General features: G+C 39.1%; 1 protein-coding gene across 7 annotated transcripts in view; it reads left to right on the forward strand.

Moving 5' to 3' along the window:
- Positions 1 to 1,300: 1,300 nt before the first annotated feature.
- Positions 1,301 to 21,099, forward strand: part of nav1b (neuron navigator 1b) — a 116,061-nt gene continuing 96,262 nt past the window's right edge. For 5 of the 7 annotated variants that reach the window (XM_037535081.1, XM_037535082.1, XM_017721184.2 and 2 more), the window contains exons 1-3: positions 1,301 to 1,449; positions 8,253 to 9,040; positions 14,923 to 15,014. In XM_037535081.1, the coding sequence (XP_037390978.1) occupies positions 8,280 to 9,040; positions 14,923 to 15,014 (853 nt within the window). In that variant the 5' untranslated portion in view covers positions 1,301 to 1,449; positions 8,253 to 8,279. The remainder of the gene's footprint in view (positions 1,450 to 8,252; positions 9,041 to 14,922; positions 15,015 to 21,099) is intronic. The other 2 variants (XM_017721181.2, XM_017721183.2) reach the window with 1 other exon arrangement.

Below are 21,099 nucleotides of genomic sequence, written 5' to 3' on the forward strand. Positions count from 1 at the left end.
AACAATGATATTGGAATATCGGTATCGGCAGATAAATGATTAGCACTGGACAGATGCTGAGCTTTGACTGATGTTTGATGACATATTGTGTTCTGCATTTAGCTGCAGACAAAAGCCTCTACACATGTATCAGCCTTAGCAGATATGTACAATAGAGATATCGGGTATTAGCGTCACCCCCAAATCTCATATCGCTGCCCCCTTGGTGACATCATGAGCCTCGGGCATTGGTGGCACAGTGTTATTTGTGGATATGTAGTGTGGATGGATCGTCAGCTGTCACTGGCTGAGTGAAGTGATGCTGTTTGATGTAGTTTGATGCTGGACTGGTGACTGAAGTCCAACTGGAAAATAATTTCAAGCTGTGAGAAGGACACAACCCCGGGGGTGGGCAGTTTTGGCATGATGTCATTACTAATAGAAATATGAGTCACTGATGAGTGCATGTGTGCGAGAGAGGGAGAGGCAGTGGTGTGTGTGTGCATACACATGTGCTGGCAGCTACAGTTCTGTGAAAAGTCAGAGATCGTTCATTTTTATAATTTCCAGTGAAAACAGCCATCAAGTTATTCGTTTTTGGGAGATTTTTCTGAGAAGATGTAAAATATTTCACTTGTATGAAGAAAAGGAAACTCAAAACTGGCATATACAAAATGATGGAAAGATACAGAGAAAATGGGACTCCTAACACTTGTGCAAGACGTGGTATCAAAACTGCCCCTTCAGATAAACAGGACTTTCATCTTTGAGAGGAGGAGAAAATCAAGCTCTACTTTTGTTCAAAAATGAAAAAAGAATCCACAGTTTCTGTCTATGGTTCCACTGTGAGAAGACAACTCAGCGCTGTGGGTCTGAAAGGATGTGCAGCTGCCAAGAAGTCTCACTGAGAAAAGGAGACAGACACATCAAACAAAGAAGCTGAACAATGGACTGACCACCCCAAAGTCCAGACCTCAACATCACTGAATGTGTTTGGATTACTTGGATTGTGAGAACCAGTATATAATTATATAATAGCATTTCTGTGACCGGGGTTATATATGTGATATATAAACATGAGTAATAGATAAGACACAGAGAAGTGTGTGTGGTGGCAGCTTTAGTTGTGTTTGTGCTTGGTGTTGGTGGTGGAATGTGTGCATGTAAGAGTGTGTCAGTGTGTCGCTCTGCGAGATAAAGCTTGAGGACACTGTGAGAGAGAGAGAGAGAGAGAGAGAGAGAGAGAGAGAGTGGTGTCCTCTGTGTCCAGATGTCTCTCGTCCCTGGCTCCTGTAGTAACGGCACGTGGCTCAGAGCAGCTCCGTTAGAGCATTAAAGGTTTATTTCATCACAGTGGATAGCGGTTGGCACAGCAAACTCAGGCATAAGCAGCACTGCGCCTCGGACACCCAAGGACTTCACTGACCTTTGCAACAAGGGAACACGGACAGGAATGTAGACTGGAGCCAGGTGAGGCGTAGGCTTACTCAATGAATTGATTGGTATGATGAAGTAATATGCAGTATTTAGTATACAGTAATGATGACATGGTGCTTTTAACTCATTAGTGAACTCTCTCTCTCTCTCCCTCTCTCTCTCTCTCTCTCTCTCTCTCACAATAATAATAACAGCTCAGTGATATTTTTTCCTCTCTCTGCCTGCTTATCCAGAATCCAATCGCTTACTGAATAGAACTGCAGTGTCATGAAAAGCGAGGCAGGCGGCTGTCGCTCTCTATACTGAGGTCCTGACTTGCGTGTTTATATTGACAAGGTCAGCAGGATATTGAATTTCAGTAATGACTGCTGATTGGTTTTATCAGGTTATTTGATAGATCTGTTGGAATCTCCCATGTTTTTGTATAGTAGCTTGCTATATAATTTTCTGCACTTTTTAAAATCCATTTTCCCGTATGTATCAGAGGTAAGGCTGTAAGATATGGACAGTTTTTTTTAAAGGACACTGGATGAGGGAGAGAAGAGAAATAAAAAAAAACAACAAACAAACTGGATATTCAGTCAAGTTGTTGAATTTTACAGTGTCTGACTCTTTAACATGCACAAGCTGATACAGTCGTATGCCAAAAATTTGAACACCCCGAGTCAAATTACATGTTTTCTTAATTTTCTAAGTCAAAGAAATAAACTAAATAGGGCATTTTCATTTTTTTGGCATAATTTTTTGTCCTTTACATTGTATGTAAATCTCATAAATGGACCTGTAAAGTTATCGTTTTAGAGATACAAGGTTTTCTTTCAACAGCAATATATAGCAGTACATAAAAATACAGTAAAAAGTAACTAATATATCTAGAGCTGATATGAACAATTATTTTCGCTTCTCCCCCGTCATCTGGTTTGTTCAGTTCCATCAGTAGCACACCTGATTTAACACAGTGAAGTACCGCTGAGCAAAACCAGGTACTGGGTTCTAGCTACAAATAATACAGGGCTTCATATGTATATATAGAATCCCTGTTTTTTTTAAATAATGTTATTTGTAATTATTGTAATATAAATGTTTTCTAAGTACATTAGTTGTTAGCTTTCTAGCTAAATTGTTAGCTGTTAGCTTAAAAGGCTTTTTAAGTCTAATTAAACAGAAATCTAGCTAACCTGTCCTTTGTCCAAATAGGAAAAATGCACAATAAGAAAGATGACCAACAGAACATTTTCTGGTCTCCAAGTGGCTGGCAGATTCAAAGCCTAAATCCGCCATTGCTGTTAAAATTGTTTCCATAGGTTTTTTTTCTGGTCTCCCAGTGGCCTTGTTTAAGAAAAATTTCTGAAATGTTAGTTCAGGTTATTGTTATTATTGTTATTATTATTCATGGGTTATTCTGATAAGGACTCTTACTTTGAAGGCATGGCTGGCTTTCACCAGGGAAATGTGTGATAGAGCGAGGAGAACGGGAAGTCAGTCAAGAGCTTATGGCTGTGAGAATAAGACATAAACTTAGGCTCTAAGTGAACTGTTAGAGAAAACTGTGTATATATGGTGTAGTTGTGGCCAACAACAGCTGGTTAATAAAGCACCACTACTAATTGTGTCTTTTACTAGCAGTGAACCCTATTAAAAAAAGGTGTATGTATGTATGTCTGTGTGTGTGTGTGTGTGTGTGTGTGTATGTATATATATATATATATATATATATATATATATATATAATATAATATAACACATTTTGTACACCACTCTGTACATGTATGTTTTTAGTGGTTGTCCTGGCTGTGATGTTAGACATCTCTGAAAGCTACATTTCTGCCTGTCATCATCTGCCCTTAGTTGTATATTCATTGCAGACACTCATATCACAGTAATGACACAAATATGATGACATGTATAGCCCTAATCAGAAGAGTCATCTACGCCATCTTCTTGTGGCTGCAGTTTGACACTGATCCATCTTTTGGAGCCACATGCAGCAGATAACAAATAATCTTTCATGCAGTATATTTATAATGAAATCAACATAAAGTGGCATCTGCCAGGAGACACGAAGAATGAAAATATGAAACATGACAGTCTTGTCAGGTCACCGCGTTCATCATATCCTTCATTGCGTCTGTTTGAATCTTCTGAGGTCAGGGAGGGTTTTGGAATGATAGTAAACTGAAGAGAAACCCAGGGATCCACGACTGTGTTATTAAACACAATTCAGTGTGGTCTCATGATTGACTGCTACAGTTGTGTACAGTAACATTCTTGTAGGCCTCGTCTGGGCAGACGTGGATTGTTTTGTAGAATTTTTGGTTGCTATTGGCACAATATTTTCCATTTTCTCATAGTGGGTTACTGAGAGAAGAAACACTATCTTTGATTTCTTTGTACTTAATAGATTCCAGCACAATTATTATTTGTGCTAGAGTTGGTTGTGATCTCTGAACCTTTATTCATATCAAACCTGCTTTATTGGTGTGTATAGATCTTATGACTGTTGCATGATGTCAACCAACCTTTCCAACTGTTTAAACTGAATTGAATCTGCAGCACAGCCTGTAAGTCTGTGTGGGTAGAGTAGGGCTGTTCTCTATGCCAGTCACTGGAAGGCAGGGGCATGTGGGATGGCAGACAGGGCTGGCAGTGCCCGCTGAGGGTGTCAAGTGGTGCCAGGCTGTCAGAAGACCTCTGTTCATGCCCCTTTGCAGAACACCAGCAGATCTGGCACTGTAAACGGCACTGCTTCTCAGTACTGCTGTGTAAATATCAATTACAGTGCCTGTGTGGGGTTAACGGTTAATTCAGATATTTAAACATATTAAAAGCTTCATCAACTAATCCATATGTAGGCTGTTTTTGATAATGCTGTTATACCTGTTCTTGCTGTATATACATATTTATCTAATGCACCTCTTCATTTGTACCAGTGGTGAATCTTGGCGATTAGTGTTCAGGCTATAAATATTAAATCTCACCTATATGTTAATCTTAATTTCTGCTTGCACATGCTGAGAGCTTTGTTTCTGGATGTAGAAGACACATCATATTTTTATTTTAAGTGTGATAGACATACATTTTTTATTGTATCTTTTATGTAGTAGCTTTTGTGACAGCCTGTCATTACAGGCCTGTGCCATTACAGGTGGAGTTGTAGTGGGTGGGGCTGAAGGCCTCATTAAGAACACTATTTACACCTGTGTGGTGTGCTTGTGGGAGATCTTCTCTTTTGTTTTGTGGCAGTTTTCTTAAGTTCTTTTGGGCATTATGCTTCAGTTTAATTGTTTATTTTGTTTATTATTATTTTTTAATTTATTCACTGTGTGCTTCCTTTTTATTTGTCACGATGACGAGCCGGTCAGGACACTTTAAAGTGACTCTTATAGTAAAGTCACTTTAAAGTGACTCTTTATTCTCCAGATAGTTCTTTTGCTGAGGTGGTCCACCCCCCAGGTCCCTACAGTTGACATGTGGATAACACAGATTTCTGTTCTTATTCCTCTTGAGAAGCTGACTCATGACCTTAGCCACAATTCTGACAAGTTCCGGAGGATTTGGGAACCACTGCTTTCCTTCTTACAGAAACCATAATTCCTCATTTGTCCCTGGAACAGGAGGACTGGCTGCCCTTTTATTTGATCTATTTCATATATGTTACTCATTTACCTGTCTCCTGCACTCTTGTTGATCATTTAATTATTCCCATGTGTGTATGTATACATGTTTATGTGTGTATATGCAGAGATATTTATTGCAGCGCTCACTGTTTGTTTGTTTTGGGTGGGATTTTATTTATTTATTTATTTAATTTTATTTATTATTATTGTTATTATTACTGTTTATTTATTTTTGTGTGTTTCATAATTTTGAAAAACCAATAAAAAAATGAGTTGCCTACATCTAAACTGAAATTGCCCCAAACATTAGTCTTTTTGGTCCCCTTTGATTCTCACCTGCTGGCTAGGACTCCCCCACTGCACAGTCCCCCAGGCTAGAGGGGTAATGGCTGTGCTTCCTCCTCTCAGATCCCCAACCACAGCGCATATTTGGTGTCACAGACAGTTAGAGGGTTGCATCAGTCAGGAGCTGTGAAACTACAGAAAGAAAGAAAATAACACCATAAAATAGTGTAATACTTTGTTCTCTACATAGTTGTCTAATCATAGACAATGTTAGCAGCTATTTGAACACAGGTTTCACTGTGCTGAGTAATTTGACCTCTCTTTTCTTTCTCGCACCAATGTTGTAGCTCCAGAGTGGCACAACTGTGTGAGTAGCTGCTCATCAGGGCATGTGAAGTTCTGACTCTAGTGACACAGTCCTCCATGGTTAGAGAGTAAAAAGCACTCTGCCCACCGCCCTCTCTGACTTTGGGGTAATTGTGTGATAATTATGAGAATTAGAAACAACTAAAACTGAGAAAAACGTAGTAAATAAAAGTAAGCAATTTCAGCTTGTATGGAGGAAACACATTTTATTTTGCTTTTAAGGAATGCTTTCCTTTAGTCTCTTAAGTTCTATGTATTAGCCAGGTTAGTGTCTAATACATAGACACTAACCCCCAGCACACAAAACCCCCCACACCCAGACACGAAGTAACACAAATGACACAACACATTTTTTATCCAACGGACAACAACAATAACTCCCTTTTACGGGGACGCATGCCTCCAATGAGTGTCTTCACATGACCCTCTGCATGGCCACGCCTCCCAAGCCTCTCACTATCACATGCAGCCAGCAGCGCTATAATATAGTACTCTAATAATGAGTTACTAATTGCAAAATGCTGTACTATTTTGGCATTCTGTTTGCCATGGTAGCTGTGCAGCTGCAAAAGTTTGACTGACTTTTTTTTTTTTTGTCCAGTCTTACCCACAAAGGGCCAGTGTAAAGGCCACTTGGTTAATCATTTGGTCCCAGTTTTCAACAACGGATCATGTGTGGCCCTGATTTATATAATCAAAATCCACACGCCACACCAGCCCTTTCCGGATAAGATCACGCACTCCTGTTTTACACTGTAGCTTGTTTACTGCTGCTCAGCTTTAACTATTGAGTGCTCCACCTTAATTCTGACAGGTGAGGAAAAGCTACACGCCAGCCTATTCCAACATAGTCCAACCCCCATCTATCAGAGCTTCTCTTTCACAATGATTAACATTCGTATCAAGTTCATAGCTTCATGTACAACAACAAAAGCAGATTAATGAACTTAGTTGACAGCCTTTAATCCAACAAAGAAATTTGTGCTGATCTGGCTATTTTTTGGACTTTTTATAATGCCTAAACACAAAACCGTACATCCCTTAAGGATTACACTACTTGCATTTGAGCTCAGTTTTATTTTTCACAGCATTAGATGGCATAAAAAACATGGGAATTTGGAGATGATTTTCCTGAAGTGATCTAGTTCAGGCTGTTTTCATTCTTGTACCAGCACTTCTTTGGTCTGTCTGCATTGCTGAGTGACTTCAGCACCTGGTCCTGCCCAGCATATAAGCTCCTATCTATGTGGAAATTCTGATTTACTGCACTGTGCAGTCTAGTACAGTTGGTTCCCACACATTCTGACCACACACATTGATGGGGAAACATGATGTTTGTGTTATGGGCTCTGTTGAGCTGTTGCAAAACCCTGATGCCATTTCTCGCACCGATGGATCAGTTCCACTGTAGCGAAATGCATTTGTGTTCATTTATTTTGGTGTGATTTCAGTCATTTATTTGTTTTATTTAATGCCAAGGGGAAAAAAATGTTTCTCGCCTTTGAATCTACTCTTATCCTTTAATGATGCTGTGATGGTCTGGTGAAAAGGACAAGGTGGGTATGTGTCAGTTTGGGGTACGAGAGGTTGTGCTTACTGAATCTCGAAGCTCCAAGTGAGAGAAAAAGCCGATTTATCCAGTCCAAACATGATTTAGTTTCAAAAAAGAAAAGTCAGTATTTATAAATATGTGCAAGACAAAGTAAATACTCTGTTACCCTATCATTTAAGTGTTAAACCTCAAGGCTTCTGTCAGACTAACTGACCTTGCTTCAAGTAAAGCCCTATTCAAGCAGGATTAGTATTTCCTGGGGACCTGCTGTAATTTGAGTGATTACTGACGAGCAACATGATTTGAATCCAGTATGAATCTGCAGTGTCTGTAGTTTTTACGAGTGGTTAGTTGAGTTACTGTTGCCTTTCTATCATCTGGAACCAGTCTGCCCATTCTTCTCTGACCTCTCACATCAACAAGGCATTTTCATCCACACAACTGACAGCTCACTGGATCCTCTTTTTCGGACCGTTCTCTAAACCCTAGAGATGGTTGAGCATGAAAATCCCAGTAGATCAGCAGATTCTGAAATATTCAGACCAGCCCGTCTGGCACCAACAACCAGGCCACGTTCAAAGTCACTTAAATCCCCTTTCTTCCCCGTTCTGATGCTCAGTCTGCACTTCAGCAAGTTGTCTTGACCACCTCTACATGCCTAAATGCATTGAGTTGCAGCCCTGTGAGTGGCTGATTAGCTATTTGTGTTAACAAGCAATTGAAGCACCTAATAAAGTGGCTGGTGAGTGTATGTGTTTGTGTGTGTTTGTGTGTTTGTGTGTGTGTGTGTGTGTGTGTGTATGATCAATCTTACTATTACACTCTGTTAATTATAATAGGTGCAAATCCTCAAGATTTCAATGTCTGTATGTGTATCAGAAAAGACAAACATGTGCTGCGCCATCTCTGGCTAAAGAGAACTTTCTCATAGTCTCTCAATATGTTGACTGCAACGCATTAGTGCAGATTTGGTTAAAACAAATGATTACCAGACTTTTTTTTTTCCCTCTCTCTAGAGTTTTGCCTGTTGATTGTTGAGGACCATGAGTGCTGGATTGAATGTGAAGCCTGTGTCCCAAAATCACAGCAGCTCTGGAATCCCTCTGCCTCGGAACATGAGCACATTCTCCAAACAGAATGCCAAGTACTCCAGCAGCAGCCTCGTATGCCCACCTGGGCAGTTTCAGCCAGGCAGACGTATGACCTCCTTCTCGTCTTCCACTTCCAGCATTGCTCCTATAACTAACTCTAAGGAACTGCTAAAGGAGGCATCATCAAGGCTTCAGTATCAACAGCAGAAAGCTACTCCGATGAGGGCCTCACTTGATCGAATGATCAGCTCTCGCTCTGCCAACAGCAGCCCACAGATTCCCAAAAGGAACATGCTCCGCTCCAAAGACACGCTGGACCTCCAGAGAGGCTCGCTGCCCCATGAAACACTTCGAGAGCTGGCAAGGAATGGCAACAAGAACTGGAGATCTGGTCAAGCCCATTTCAGGGGTTTGGATAATGGTGATGTTCAGCCACCTTCACGTATGCAGGAGTTCCAGACAGGCAGAGCAAAGGAAGGTGTCCCTCGTCTCAAAACAACCAATGGGAATCTCATATGGGGGACATCATCTGGTCATCAATCTGGTCATCAACTTGCCTTTAACAAGCAAAGAAGCAAATTTACAAATGGAGGCATAACTGAGAGAGAAATTATGTCTTACAAGCTTTCAGGCCAGAATACCAGAGCAGCTGTTGTCAATTCTGGAGGTAGTGAGTCCCCTCGAATGGCTGCAGTGGCACCTTTCAGGTTCAGGTAGGATGACTGTGTTTATACTCAGACAGCAATGTGTACAATCCAGGCATCACTGTTGAATTAGATTTTATGCTGTTGAGTCCATGTAGAATGCAAGCTCAATTTACCCCATTGATAACCCAAGACATGTTGAGTGCCTGAAGTTCGCCTTTTTAGTTTTAGCACTGGAGCTTCAAGGCTAATGTAGCCGAAAAGTAATTAATGCTTATGTCAAAACAGTTAGCATTGTGCAAACTGCATGCCTGAACCCAGTGGCAAACCATGACTGTTACAGCTGGACCTTCAGTTTAGGCCCCATGTGTCAAACACAATGCCCATGGCAAAATCATATTTGTTCTGCAAAATTTTAAACATTTTTTTGTAATATTAGCTTGTTTCACCATGAGCTGCACTACAGTTCCTAGCATGCTCTGCAATATAACATGTGCTCCCACCTCTCCCCAACAATGATCTATGGGACAGCACCCAAAAAAAAAAAAGGTGTCAGGTGTCGAGTTCAGTTTTAAGAAACCTTCTATACATTGGGCACATTTTAAGAGGTTTAACGGTTATTTGCAGATTACACCGTCTATTGTTTTATATAAAATACTTTGTTTTATTAAAAAAAAATAATAATTTCAGTATTCATCTTTTGCCGCTGTAGCTGGCCCACAGGTTTGTTTTGATTTTTTTTAATATGGCATTTTTAGTGGCTAAGTTTGACACCCTTGGTTTTGGCCATAAATGTCAAAACTCTGCAATTATGTTGATTTCTGCTGCCACTCCTGTGGGATTTCAGAAGTATGTTTGCACTAAGCTAACAGGCGTTTCAGCGATAACATCAAAACTTCTTGGCCATTCTAAATTAATCAGACATTTCAGACTTTTATTAGAAGTTTGTAGTAACACATATTAATTCAAGCTTTTAATTCTAATTGACATACATTTAACCTTGAAGCAGTTTTGCAGTTACTCTTTCACTAAAGAGTTCTGTTGCTGCTAATTTTCCATTTCTAGCAACGGACTGAAACACAGGGGTTAGGCTACCCCACATATTCGCACCAGTAATGTATCTGGAATGTTGTTTTCTCACTAAAGTAGTTTCACTTATTCTGAATGAAAACGTGACTGGCTGATTTCCCTATCTTTTCCTAATTATGCTTGCAGTTAGTCTGACACATTAGACCTTCAGTTCAGCTCTTGAAAGACTAAGCTTGCTTGGCTGTATCTACACTGATACTATAGAGAAAAAAGTCTGATTGGATCATTTTTCTTTGGGTATTTCAAGAATTCAACCCTTTGGTTTCCAACTAAAACTTAAAGAATGAAATAAGAGTAGTACTTTAGCACTTGCAGAGTTTAAAATCAAAGAGCATCATGATTATATCAAATATAAATGAACTAAGTATTACAGAAATGTATTAACATGACACCTTAATTTTGGTTATTTTATTTTTGTTGTTTTTATGGATGCACGTCATACAATGTGAGAACACTAAATTTAGCTATGCACTTTGCATGATGTTAATTGGTGATGTTGTCATGGAAAAAATATCTCTGCAGCTTTGCTCTCGCCACAGAACTAAAAATAAAACTCAAAATACCAGGATTGGCAGGAAAAGGCACAATTCTTTTATTGAAGATTAAGGCTTTCCAGCATTAAGCGTTAATCTTGACTTGGCCTTGGTGCAACTAACAAACCCACAAAAATCCCCGCTTTTTATACTCTTTTTGGAAAGGACAAGGAGGAGCCAGGTGTTGACCCTCCTTGCCCTTTCCATACATTTCATACTTTTTGATTTGCATACCATTATCTCCAAATGTCACAGCTAATTTCAACTCCTTTATTTTCAAACCTCAGAGTAATCTATTTTTTGAAGGCCAAGGTCACTCTCAAACTCCCAAACCTTCGAGCTATATTTGCTTCACCTATTACATCTGGATTTATATATTTCTAATTTATTTCTGCTACATATGCACTTTCCCCTTTCACAATGATCATTTTTAATGTTTTCATGACATAAGCAGACTTCAGCTGTTTAGATGTGTGTGTCCCATCAAGTCACAGCCGGCACCTCAAAGCCATTCACAGAAGACCTCCTCGTCCTCATGCCTCAAGGCCACTCAGACACAGACACACAGCCAAACTGTTCATCCACCACATAATATTTATATGTGAATGATTCAATTCCTTGGTTACTTTGGAAAAATCTTTTACATTTTATTTTACTTTCTTTTAATAGGCATCAGCTGTGTCAGTGTACTGTTGATGGAAGCTAACTAGTGGAGCATGTTGTTATAAAATTGGGTCTTTCTGTGGTTCGTGGTGCACAGTATCTGTATGAGAGGCACAACAGAAATTTTAGGCACCCGGTTGTCTTGGGGCCCCCTTGCGTCATAGGGCCTGGGGGGATTTGACCGCCCCACCTCCCATCCTTTTAGTAGTTGCAGCACTGTAGCCCATCTGTTGCAGCAGAATTCATCAGCCCCTCTGTCTAACCCATTCACAATGGAGAAGGACCACCATAGGACAACCGCTAACCAGACTTTATTCGTGTGGTGGACCTTTAGTTGGTGGTACTGACATGGCAATGACATGAAGATGTGTTTGTAGTACAAGAAACATTTCTGAAAAATAGAAAAATATATAGAATTTTTAAAACATTTATATTAACTAAAAACATCTACTAATGGGGTAAGCAAAATTGACTTAATAGGATTTCTTGAAATAAGCATTTTCACATCTTCCCACAACTTGAATATCTGAAAACTAGTAAGTAATGTAAAGCATGTAAATATTGTATTATAAATGTGAAATAATCATCAAAGATTTTGCTTTCAGGGACTCAAAATAATCTATTTCTCATATCCAAATCTCTTGGTGAGGCTGTATCACTGTAATCTGAGACTAAAACAGACAGTCAGAACTTGGATCTTTTATTTACCTCAGATCAAATGTGAGTAAACCCCAGTGAGAGTGTTAACACACAGCTTCTGAGAATTCTGGCTAAAAACATTAAACTTTGACTCCTAAATTCCATGCTACAAAAATATCATCTGAAAATCACAGAGGAGACAAAGTAAGAGGAGGCAACTACTTTAAACAAATGAAAAAGCCCAGAACTATTGACTTAATAATCGGAATGACCATGTGAGTGACTGTTCTTATTTCAGGTCATTGATTACTTACCCTTATTGTCATATTATGGAAAACTGAATTTCCCTTGCTTTTTTGAAAAAAAGAGTTAGAAGTTGTATATAATATGTTAAAGTCCATCTTTACAGCCTGTTTTGAGTTAATTGTTTCTATAATGTCATGAGAACCAGCTTATTTACATACACCCTTTTCATCCTATTCAGCCTATAGCAGTTTGGCTCCGCCCACTCACACTGAAGTTAAAAGTTGTGATTTAGTCCTTTTGGAGTGAGACACAATACTCAACAGCCAGTCAGAACAGAGCTTATTTACATATGCCAGTCCTCAAGGCACAGTAACAGAAACAGCCTGTTTAGTTCTCAGAGATAAAGAGAGGTTAGGAAATGTGATAAAGTGATGTAGGAATGTATTATGACCACTTTTTGGTAAATAAACCACACAAATGTTATAAGTGGCTCTCAAAGAGAAAAATACAATAGAAGAAAAGTGTAAGATTTGGGGCCTCTTTGTAAGACAAGTAATCTTATCAGTGATTAAAAAATAAGATTTGTTGCTTTGATTTAAAGTCATTTCACTTGTTTTTGAGTCACTGCTGGATCCGCTCACCTGAAACTTCCAGCAAAAAGTAGAAACTGGCCACTAATGAAAACCCAGAGCAGAAGTCACCAATCTTATCTGCAAAGAGCTGGTGTGGCTGCATCTCTTATAACTAATCAGTGTGTTTGAAGACTGAGACCAACTGAAAAAAGAAGTGGAATCAGGTGGGCTTCTGTTTGAAAGGAATGAAAACCTGCAGCCGCACTGGCCCTTTGTGGATAAGATTGTTGACCCCTGGGCTGCAGGATGACTGACACAAATTGCGTGTGGAAAAAGATGAGCTACGGTCTCTAACTCTGCCCTGACAAAGCACACCGACAAGGTAGGTTTGTCTAATAAGGGGGGCAGTAGGCGTATACAGTGTGCACACTTTCCTGTGATGGATGGAGGCTGAAGAGGGCGGCTGAAAAACTGTGCAGCAACAAATGGGCTACACTCAGTCACTGTAAGTTTACCAAATGCACCTCTATATGATAGGTGTTCCTGTTCAAATGGATGGCGAGGAGTATTTTATGTGGTGTTTCCAGTATTTTGTACACTCCTGTAGCTCCAGTGCAAAACTATAAAAAGCTGTGGCAATAATTTCTTTGAACTCATGTTCTCATATAAAAATCTATAAATGCATAACACATTATAAAGCCTTATGGATATATTATAAACCTGGCTATAATTATAAAAAATTCTTACACTTTATAAAGATTTGTACCCAAAATATTGGGGTGTTATGAATGTGTTGTCTTAATGTCTTAGCTGATCAATGACATTTAGCGCAAGTTAAAATTTGTCTAAATTTGAATTTTGAAATTTGAATTTAAACTTTTAAAGCTAGTGCAGTAACACTTTCTATGAATATCACGTTTGTAAGCATCTATAAACACATTCATCACATGTTATAATGCATTCATAAGGCATTATAAACATGGCTGTAAATGTTTATAAAAATGCATTACACATTATAGCCATGCTTATTATGTGTTATGAATTGTTAACATAATGCCTTAAAAGCACTGTTCATATTAAATTATAAGAGCACATAAGTTGTATTTGTCCCCTCTAAGTAAAGTGAAGCTTACTGTACTAAAGCCTCCTTCAGTCTTAAGAGTGAGACTTCAAATATTTACTAAAGAATTTACTGAAACACTAAAACATACACAGTAAAGCACATTACAGGCTTCAAATGGCAGATTTTAAACGAGTGCTGCCATCAGTGTTTCACCCAATGTGGGAAAGTCAATGTACACCACTGTTAATGTTCACCACCATTAGCCTGGCACTGACTTAACACTGCATATCCAGTAGAATGCTAGCATAAATTAGAATTACTGTACTGTAGTGTAGTTTAGTGATACAGAGTGAGGGGTTCTAGTGCTTGACGTTAGAATCAGGGAACAAATTACAATGGCATCACTCTACTATCTCGCCTCTCCCTCTCCACGCCTTCACTCAACAGTGACTTCACACTCAGTGTGATGTCAGACGGGGTACAGGGGAGGAGGATGGGTACTTGGTTTATGGCCGTGACGTAATGCAGAGCTTAAAGTGAGAGCGCTGGTTAAGAAAAGCACATTGTAGCAGTAATTCTAGGCTGGACAGCCTGTTTGAAGCATCTGAATATTTAGGACTGAAGACCCAAAGATACAGCCCTAACAGCACCAGCGCTGAGAAATAAAATACTGGAAATGGCGTAAATAAACTTTGTTTGTATTTACTTTACGCTCTCCCAGCTGGCACTGACTTCTTTGGCACTGACAGTATGACGTTATTAACACTTATGCTATAACTACTTATAATGCATTGTATTAACAATTCATAATATATAATAGACATGGCTATGAAGTGTAATTCATTTTTATAAATATTTATAACCATGTTTATAATGCCTTATGAATGCATTGTAACATGTTATAAATGTGGTTATAGATGCTTACAGACATAACATTCATAGAAAGTGTTACGGCTAGTGCTTTAAATTAGACATTAGATAAATAACTGAATCCAGGTTCAGGTGCTGTTCTCACTCTATAAATTATGTCTTCTCTGCCAACACCAATATATATAAATTATGTTAGGAAAACTGTATATTTTGAGGCCGTGATAAACACAGTAGTACTATAATTTTTAGGTTTGGACTTGTCTTTTTGTCCCCCAGGCTTCAAGTTCAGGAGGATACAGATGCGTCCCCTTTGGACGATGTCAGCGACTGCTCTTCGGACTCTATGGAAGTGTGCTGTGAAGATTTAGGTAAGCCCATTCTCAAAACGCCTTAAAGTTCGTGACCAGTATGTTACACTTGCTTTAGGCCTACTATTAAAGCCCTTTCGACTCTGAATGTGGATGTAATTCAAGCCTGGCAGAATTAGATGTAATTACTGTCTGGGCAATTGCTAGGTGCAATGAGAACATGCTATTTCGTCTCTTTCCACATTCAGAACCCTGCCATACTCCCGTCAGCCGGACGGCTCAGGCCTGGATCTGCCTTGATACGTTTTCCATGATCATAGCTTTGCTGTCAGCTGAACGTATAGGTCTAGGGAGTCGTGTATCCTGAAGAGTGAGTGCAGTTCAGTAGTTACCATGGGACTACTGTGTACAGCTGCGTTCATGCATGCCATTGCTCTCCAAACTTAGAGGGATGTTTTATGCATTACACAGACAATTAGAGGTACAGATGGATGGACCGTTTCCTCAAATGCTTTTTCTACCCACGGCTTTTTACATAAAGGAAACCAGCATATCAGCAGAAGTAGTTTTGTTTGGCATTTTGAGGTTTTTCAGAGCTAAAGGCTGATGCAGGGGCAAAAAAAATGACCACAGGTGGTAGATATGAGGCTAATTTATGGGTAAAATGATGTATGTTTTCTGCTGTGTCATGCCAGACCCACACTCTCAGGCCAATCTGGCGGACCTCTGTCCTTTCAATCTCTTATCTCAGTCACACTACTGACAGTTAATGCTGTCCAGAAGCCTTCCTCAGCAAGGGACAGCTTCTTAGTGTCTCTTAAGAGACACTACATTGGAGTACAGTGTGGGTTGTATTGGTGTTTGATTAGTTTGTACTTGATTATAAAAGTACACAAACCAGTTTGTTTTAGTTAAAACTGAATTAAAGACATTTTATTTAGAAAGATGTTTTCATACATGCTCTGTTGTTACAATATGTTATTGTTTTATTCAGTTTTATTTATTTTACCCTGGTGTTTAAAGGCTGGTTCATTACATTACTATTATTGGTGTGGTCTAAACTAGAAAAACAGATTTTTATGGGCCCAAAATCTAAACCCTGAGGGACACCAGGTCACAGTTCCATTGCCAGAGGGTGAAACTTGAAAGTTGTATTTGGCATATTTTCATCTTGAACATCATGTACATCACAGCTTTTCCCACTTCCCCACAGCTTACTGATAAGGAAATTTTATTTTTTAGTTTATTTTGACCCCCCTCCCCATTAGAATTGTAATCTGAGAGCTCATGGTTCTCTGTCATTTAGAGCTGTTTGAGCATGTTCCTTTTAGAAAGATTGTAGTCTGTTCTGGATGTCTCTATCTGCAAGAACTGAAAAGTGGCAGCATTCCTTTTTAAAAGCGCTCTCTTCTCCTCCTCAGTCCAGCTCTGCATCTCTGCCGTGATGTTTGTGTTTGTCTGTTTCTTGTAAGATGCATGTGGGAAATCTGTAACATGAATTTATGCATAAATGTCAGGAAATTTTAGCACACATGCACGCTTATTTTCGAAGCCACTTATCCTTCTGGATCATTGGAGCCTGTAGCTGCAGTCATTGGGCAGAAGGCAGGAAACACCATGGATAGGTAATCAGTGCACCACAGGGCAGACACAAAGACGTACACAGTCACACCTAGGGGCAATTTAGCATAACCAGTTTGCCTGACTGCATGTCTTTGGATTGTGGGAGGAAACCCATGTGGACATGAGAACAGGCAAACTCCACAAAGAAAGCACTGTGGTCACCTGACCAGGGAATCGAACCCAGGCCCTTGCTGTGAGGCAACAGTGCTACCCACCACGCCACAATTATTATGACATTCTAGGTATCGATAATCAATTATTTACTGAAATTGAACAGGAAAAAAGTGAATTCATCAACATTCAAAAAAATATTACAGTTTCTACAGGAACAACCTTTTTGGAAGATTTGCAATGTTTTTGGAAAAAAAAATTGGATGCAAACATAACTTACAGAACTTCTTAGCCTTGTTACTCTTCACATTGTTTCACATTGTTGGGTGGAAGTTGAGTGATTGTTCATAATGTAAGAAAATGAAGTCACTATGGTCTCTCTGGTCTGTTACAAATAAAGCTCAATATTACAATTAATATAATCTTTTATCTGCAATGAGATGGATAAACATTTCGATGGTCCAGTGTTAATGGGGTATTCTGGCCTAAAACTAGAGTTTGATATATTATTAGCTGAATTAGGCAGTATTCTGTAGCATTGTATCAATCAACCTTACTGGTTTGACAAAATTAATTTTTTTGTTGTTTTTATTTTTTTGTCCATCAAATGTGTTCACAACGATACTTATCATATCATATAACCATTGGGAACCTCTATGGTGTCAACCAATCCTGACTGCTAACCTAGCCACTGAGCGACAGGCTAAAAATGCAACAAAGCTAGCATTAGTGTAACTCTTTCCTCAGTTGTAGAATAAAAGTGTAAATTAAACAGACATTTTGTCTTTAAGTAAGTTTAAAATTTACCCTTTCCACCAGAGAAAAGAGGCCAAACTGAGATAAAGTATCTAGATAGCCAGCTACCCTGCTAAATTTAGCTTTAGCCTGTTGTTCTCCTCATCTGATGAGTCAGTAATCTATTCTCTCCATTGTAATGGTAATGTGAAGACACAGCATTTAAATAGTTGCATTCAAATTTGGTCTTCCTAGCAGTAGCACACACTGTGTGTGTGTGTACTGATTAACCATAACGTTAAACCACCTCGTTTCTACACTCATTGTCCATTTTATCAGCTCCACCTACCATAAAGGTATGAATATAGGCAATCATAGACTGTAGTCCATCTGTTTCGGTGCATACTTTATTAGCCCTCTTTTACCCTGTTCTTCAATGGTTAGGACCCCCCACATTACCCCCACAGAGCAGGCATTTATTTGGGTGGTGAATCATTCTTGGCTGTCTCCACTGCCTCGTGGACAACTCAAACACTGAAACACTGCCTTGAGTCAGTGGGAAACCCAGTCCTAGGGAGCCTAGACTTAAGAGTTTTTCTTTGGACAAGCATCTTAAAACAATTTATGCCAAGAATCTGACCACTGGGATTGCTAGTTTAAGAGGTGGGAATAAAATACTGTTGGATCTAAAGGTTAGTTGGAAGGTACTATATTGGAATGTTGTGCGTCTGCTTGTTCCATTAGTCCACGTGCAAGGATGTTTCACAGGAAATTTGATGAACAGACTTTTGGCTTAGATAGCATGGGAAAACATACTGTGAATAACACATGCATTTTTCTGACAGCTTTGTTTTCTCTAACCCCAGACACGCCATTGTCCATTCCCACAGTCCCCAGTGTTTCAAAATCCATGCTGTAATTTTGCAGTGCAATCAATCACTCCTGTTGCCAATAAACGACTTTGTTTTCTTTCACTGTTTTTCTAGTTCAAGCATTAATATAGAGTGGTGTACTCTCTTTTTCAAACTAATCTCTAAGAATCATTGTTAACTGATGGAGTGCATGTGTTGAAGAAAACCTAATGGGCCAATTATTCAGTCCTGTGATTAAATACACCATAGCTTTTGTAGAACCTGCACAATGGAAAAAATAAATAAAGTTGACTAAAATCTAATTGTACATTTTAAAGTTGCCATAGAATGGAAAACTATATTAGATTGGCACAGATAAGGAAAGTTTAGTCTATAGAACTGACATAATTTGAACTTCACACACTTTTGTCTCCTCATTCAAGAGCAAATGCCACATATGCAAAAGAGGGAAGTAAAAATCTTAAACTGTTACACAACAGTCTTGGCGCATTAATGCTTAGGCCCCCAAAAGTGGCATACACCAGTCCATGTTCTAGCTTAGCAGGAAACAATGATAATGGAGCAACAGCAATGAAAATGGTGGACTGTCTGCAGAAATTGAACCGTTCCAGGCTGTGATGTTGGCACTTTTCATTTCCTTCACTAAGAACCAAACTGTCTAACGGACAGAATTGGCTTCCTGCTCATAAGCTTTTTGATTGAATGTTCCATTCCTCCTTAAATACTACAGCTTTTACAGGTGCCTAAACAAAACTGTGCCACCATTTAAAGTGAAACAAGCTGGAGAATATGAAGCTACTGTCAAGACAACTTTAATTCAGAGTTGTTAGTTTGCTGTGTACATTTGACTCTAGACATTTTCTCAAACCTTGGACAATATTGAGCAGGCTTCGCTCAGCAGTTCAGACTGAGGGGCATTTACGACTTTATTAGCATCACAACGCCAACAGCAACCTGTAAGTAACAACCAGGCTGAGTTGGTTTTATTCACTTTTTACAGCTGAAGCCAGATTAACTTAAAATGAAAGTTTCTTAGCGAGCTAACAGGTTTAATTTACTTTGTGTTGTTAAGTTAACGTTAGAATAAAAATAAGCGAAGGTAATGTTGGCTTCTAGCAAACGGCAAGAAACTAGCAAAGCTGGCGAAAGAGTGTGACGACCTAGTTCATTTACACAGCAGTTCATTTTACTTTCACTCCTCTATTTCAACAAGTTGCTTTTGTTTGAGCCTTCATGGATCCTCCTTGTAAACCAGCAGATCAGAGCAGAACTCATCAAATTATTCGTGAGTCCACCAGAAAACAGAAATGGCTTGTTTGATTCTAGGGCCAAATAGCAGGGTTGGACATTTTTCGCTCAGTCACATACTGTCTATGTAGACACCATTGAACAATTTAAAATGATGAATAAATGCATTCTTTGGCACCATTGAAGAAAACATGGATAAGGGAAAACGGGGCAAAATCCCCCTCTTAAGAACAGTGGGCCTGATTCACCAACCATTCTTAAGAAGACATTTCTTCTTAAAACTCACACAGTTTTCAAGAAGATTTTGACATTCACCAATGTTTCTTATTTGGCATTTGTTCTTGGGTAAGAACAGAATCTGCACACACTCAAGAGCACAAAGGTATGAACAGTTCTGTGGTTTAATAGTTGCAGAACATTAAAGAAAAAACTTGTGAATGAAGCTCATTGGCCATTTATTGTAAACTGTATTTGTGCATGAGTTTAGCATGTACAGGATGAGGATGGATAAACTTACACAAAGTTAAGTGGGAATAACCTAGAACAGCAGTCAATTTAGTTTTTATGCCACAAAATGAAAATCTTATAAAAGGACAACCTCCTGCCTGGGGTAAGAAGTCTACCTCAAAATAAATTTATTTCTCTCAAAACCAAATGTCCTGCATCACCCCCAATAATCATAGACCACCCGTTACCCCATGTTGCAAATTTATGCAGCATTTTAAACAGAGTTAAATCTCTCAGATAATGGTAAAGGCCTCTGGCTTATGGGATAGCCAATGATAACTGCTTTTTAAAGTGTCTGGGTTGTCAGGAAGCAGTCCCAGATGACTCTGACTAAGCATTGATCTCTTACAAGGCCTGAAAGATAGGCTGGTATGGAGGCCTGAATGGCTGCAGGGAAGAGACACACCAGATGCCAGCTTTTTTATCAGTGGGATCGGACCTATGGATCAAGTTTCACCCTCTGGCAATGGAACTGTGACCTGGTGTCCCTCAGGGTTTAGATTTTGGGCCCGTAAAAATCTGTTTTTCTAGTTTAGAAATAAGTAATAACATATTGTAACAACAGAGCTTGTATGAAAACACCTTTCTAAATAAAATGTCTTTAATTTAGTTTTAACTGAAACAAACTGGTTTGTGTACTTTTATAATCAAGTACAAACTAATCAAACACCAAATTGCTCTTCAGTGTTTATAGGTTTATAGCAGGCTAACAAGAAAAATATTGTAAAGATTTTTTAGCTTCAAGTTCACATTCCACTTAATTAAATTATTTATTTTATGTCTTTTAATCGGGGTCTTGAATTAATACACAAGAATGGACACAGACTTTTTGGGGATTTTCTTTTGTGTACACCAGATGAAATTTGGGGACGGCCCTCTGTCATTTTTGTCAGCATTTGCAATTTATCACTATGTTGTAATGGCAGCAACTGAGCAGTCATAGCCTTAGGGATGCTCACGTGTCCACAGACAGCTGTACTGCTGGCCAACCACAGCCTTACAATGGACTCCAGATGTGTGGGAAACCTCTCCAGAGAAAGAGTGGTCAC

This window comes from Pygocentrus nattereri, chromosome 26 (assembly GCF_015220715.1).
Source record: "Pygocentrus nattereri isolate fPygNat1 chromosome 26, fPygNat1.pri, whole genome shotgun sequence".
NCBI classification, from domain to species: Eukaryota; Metazoa; Chordata; class Actinopteri; order Characiformes; family Serrasalmidae; genus Pygocentrus; species Pygocentrus nattereri.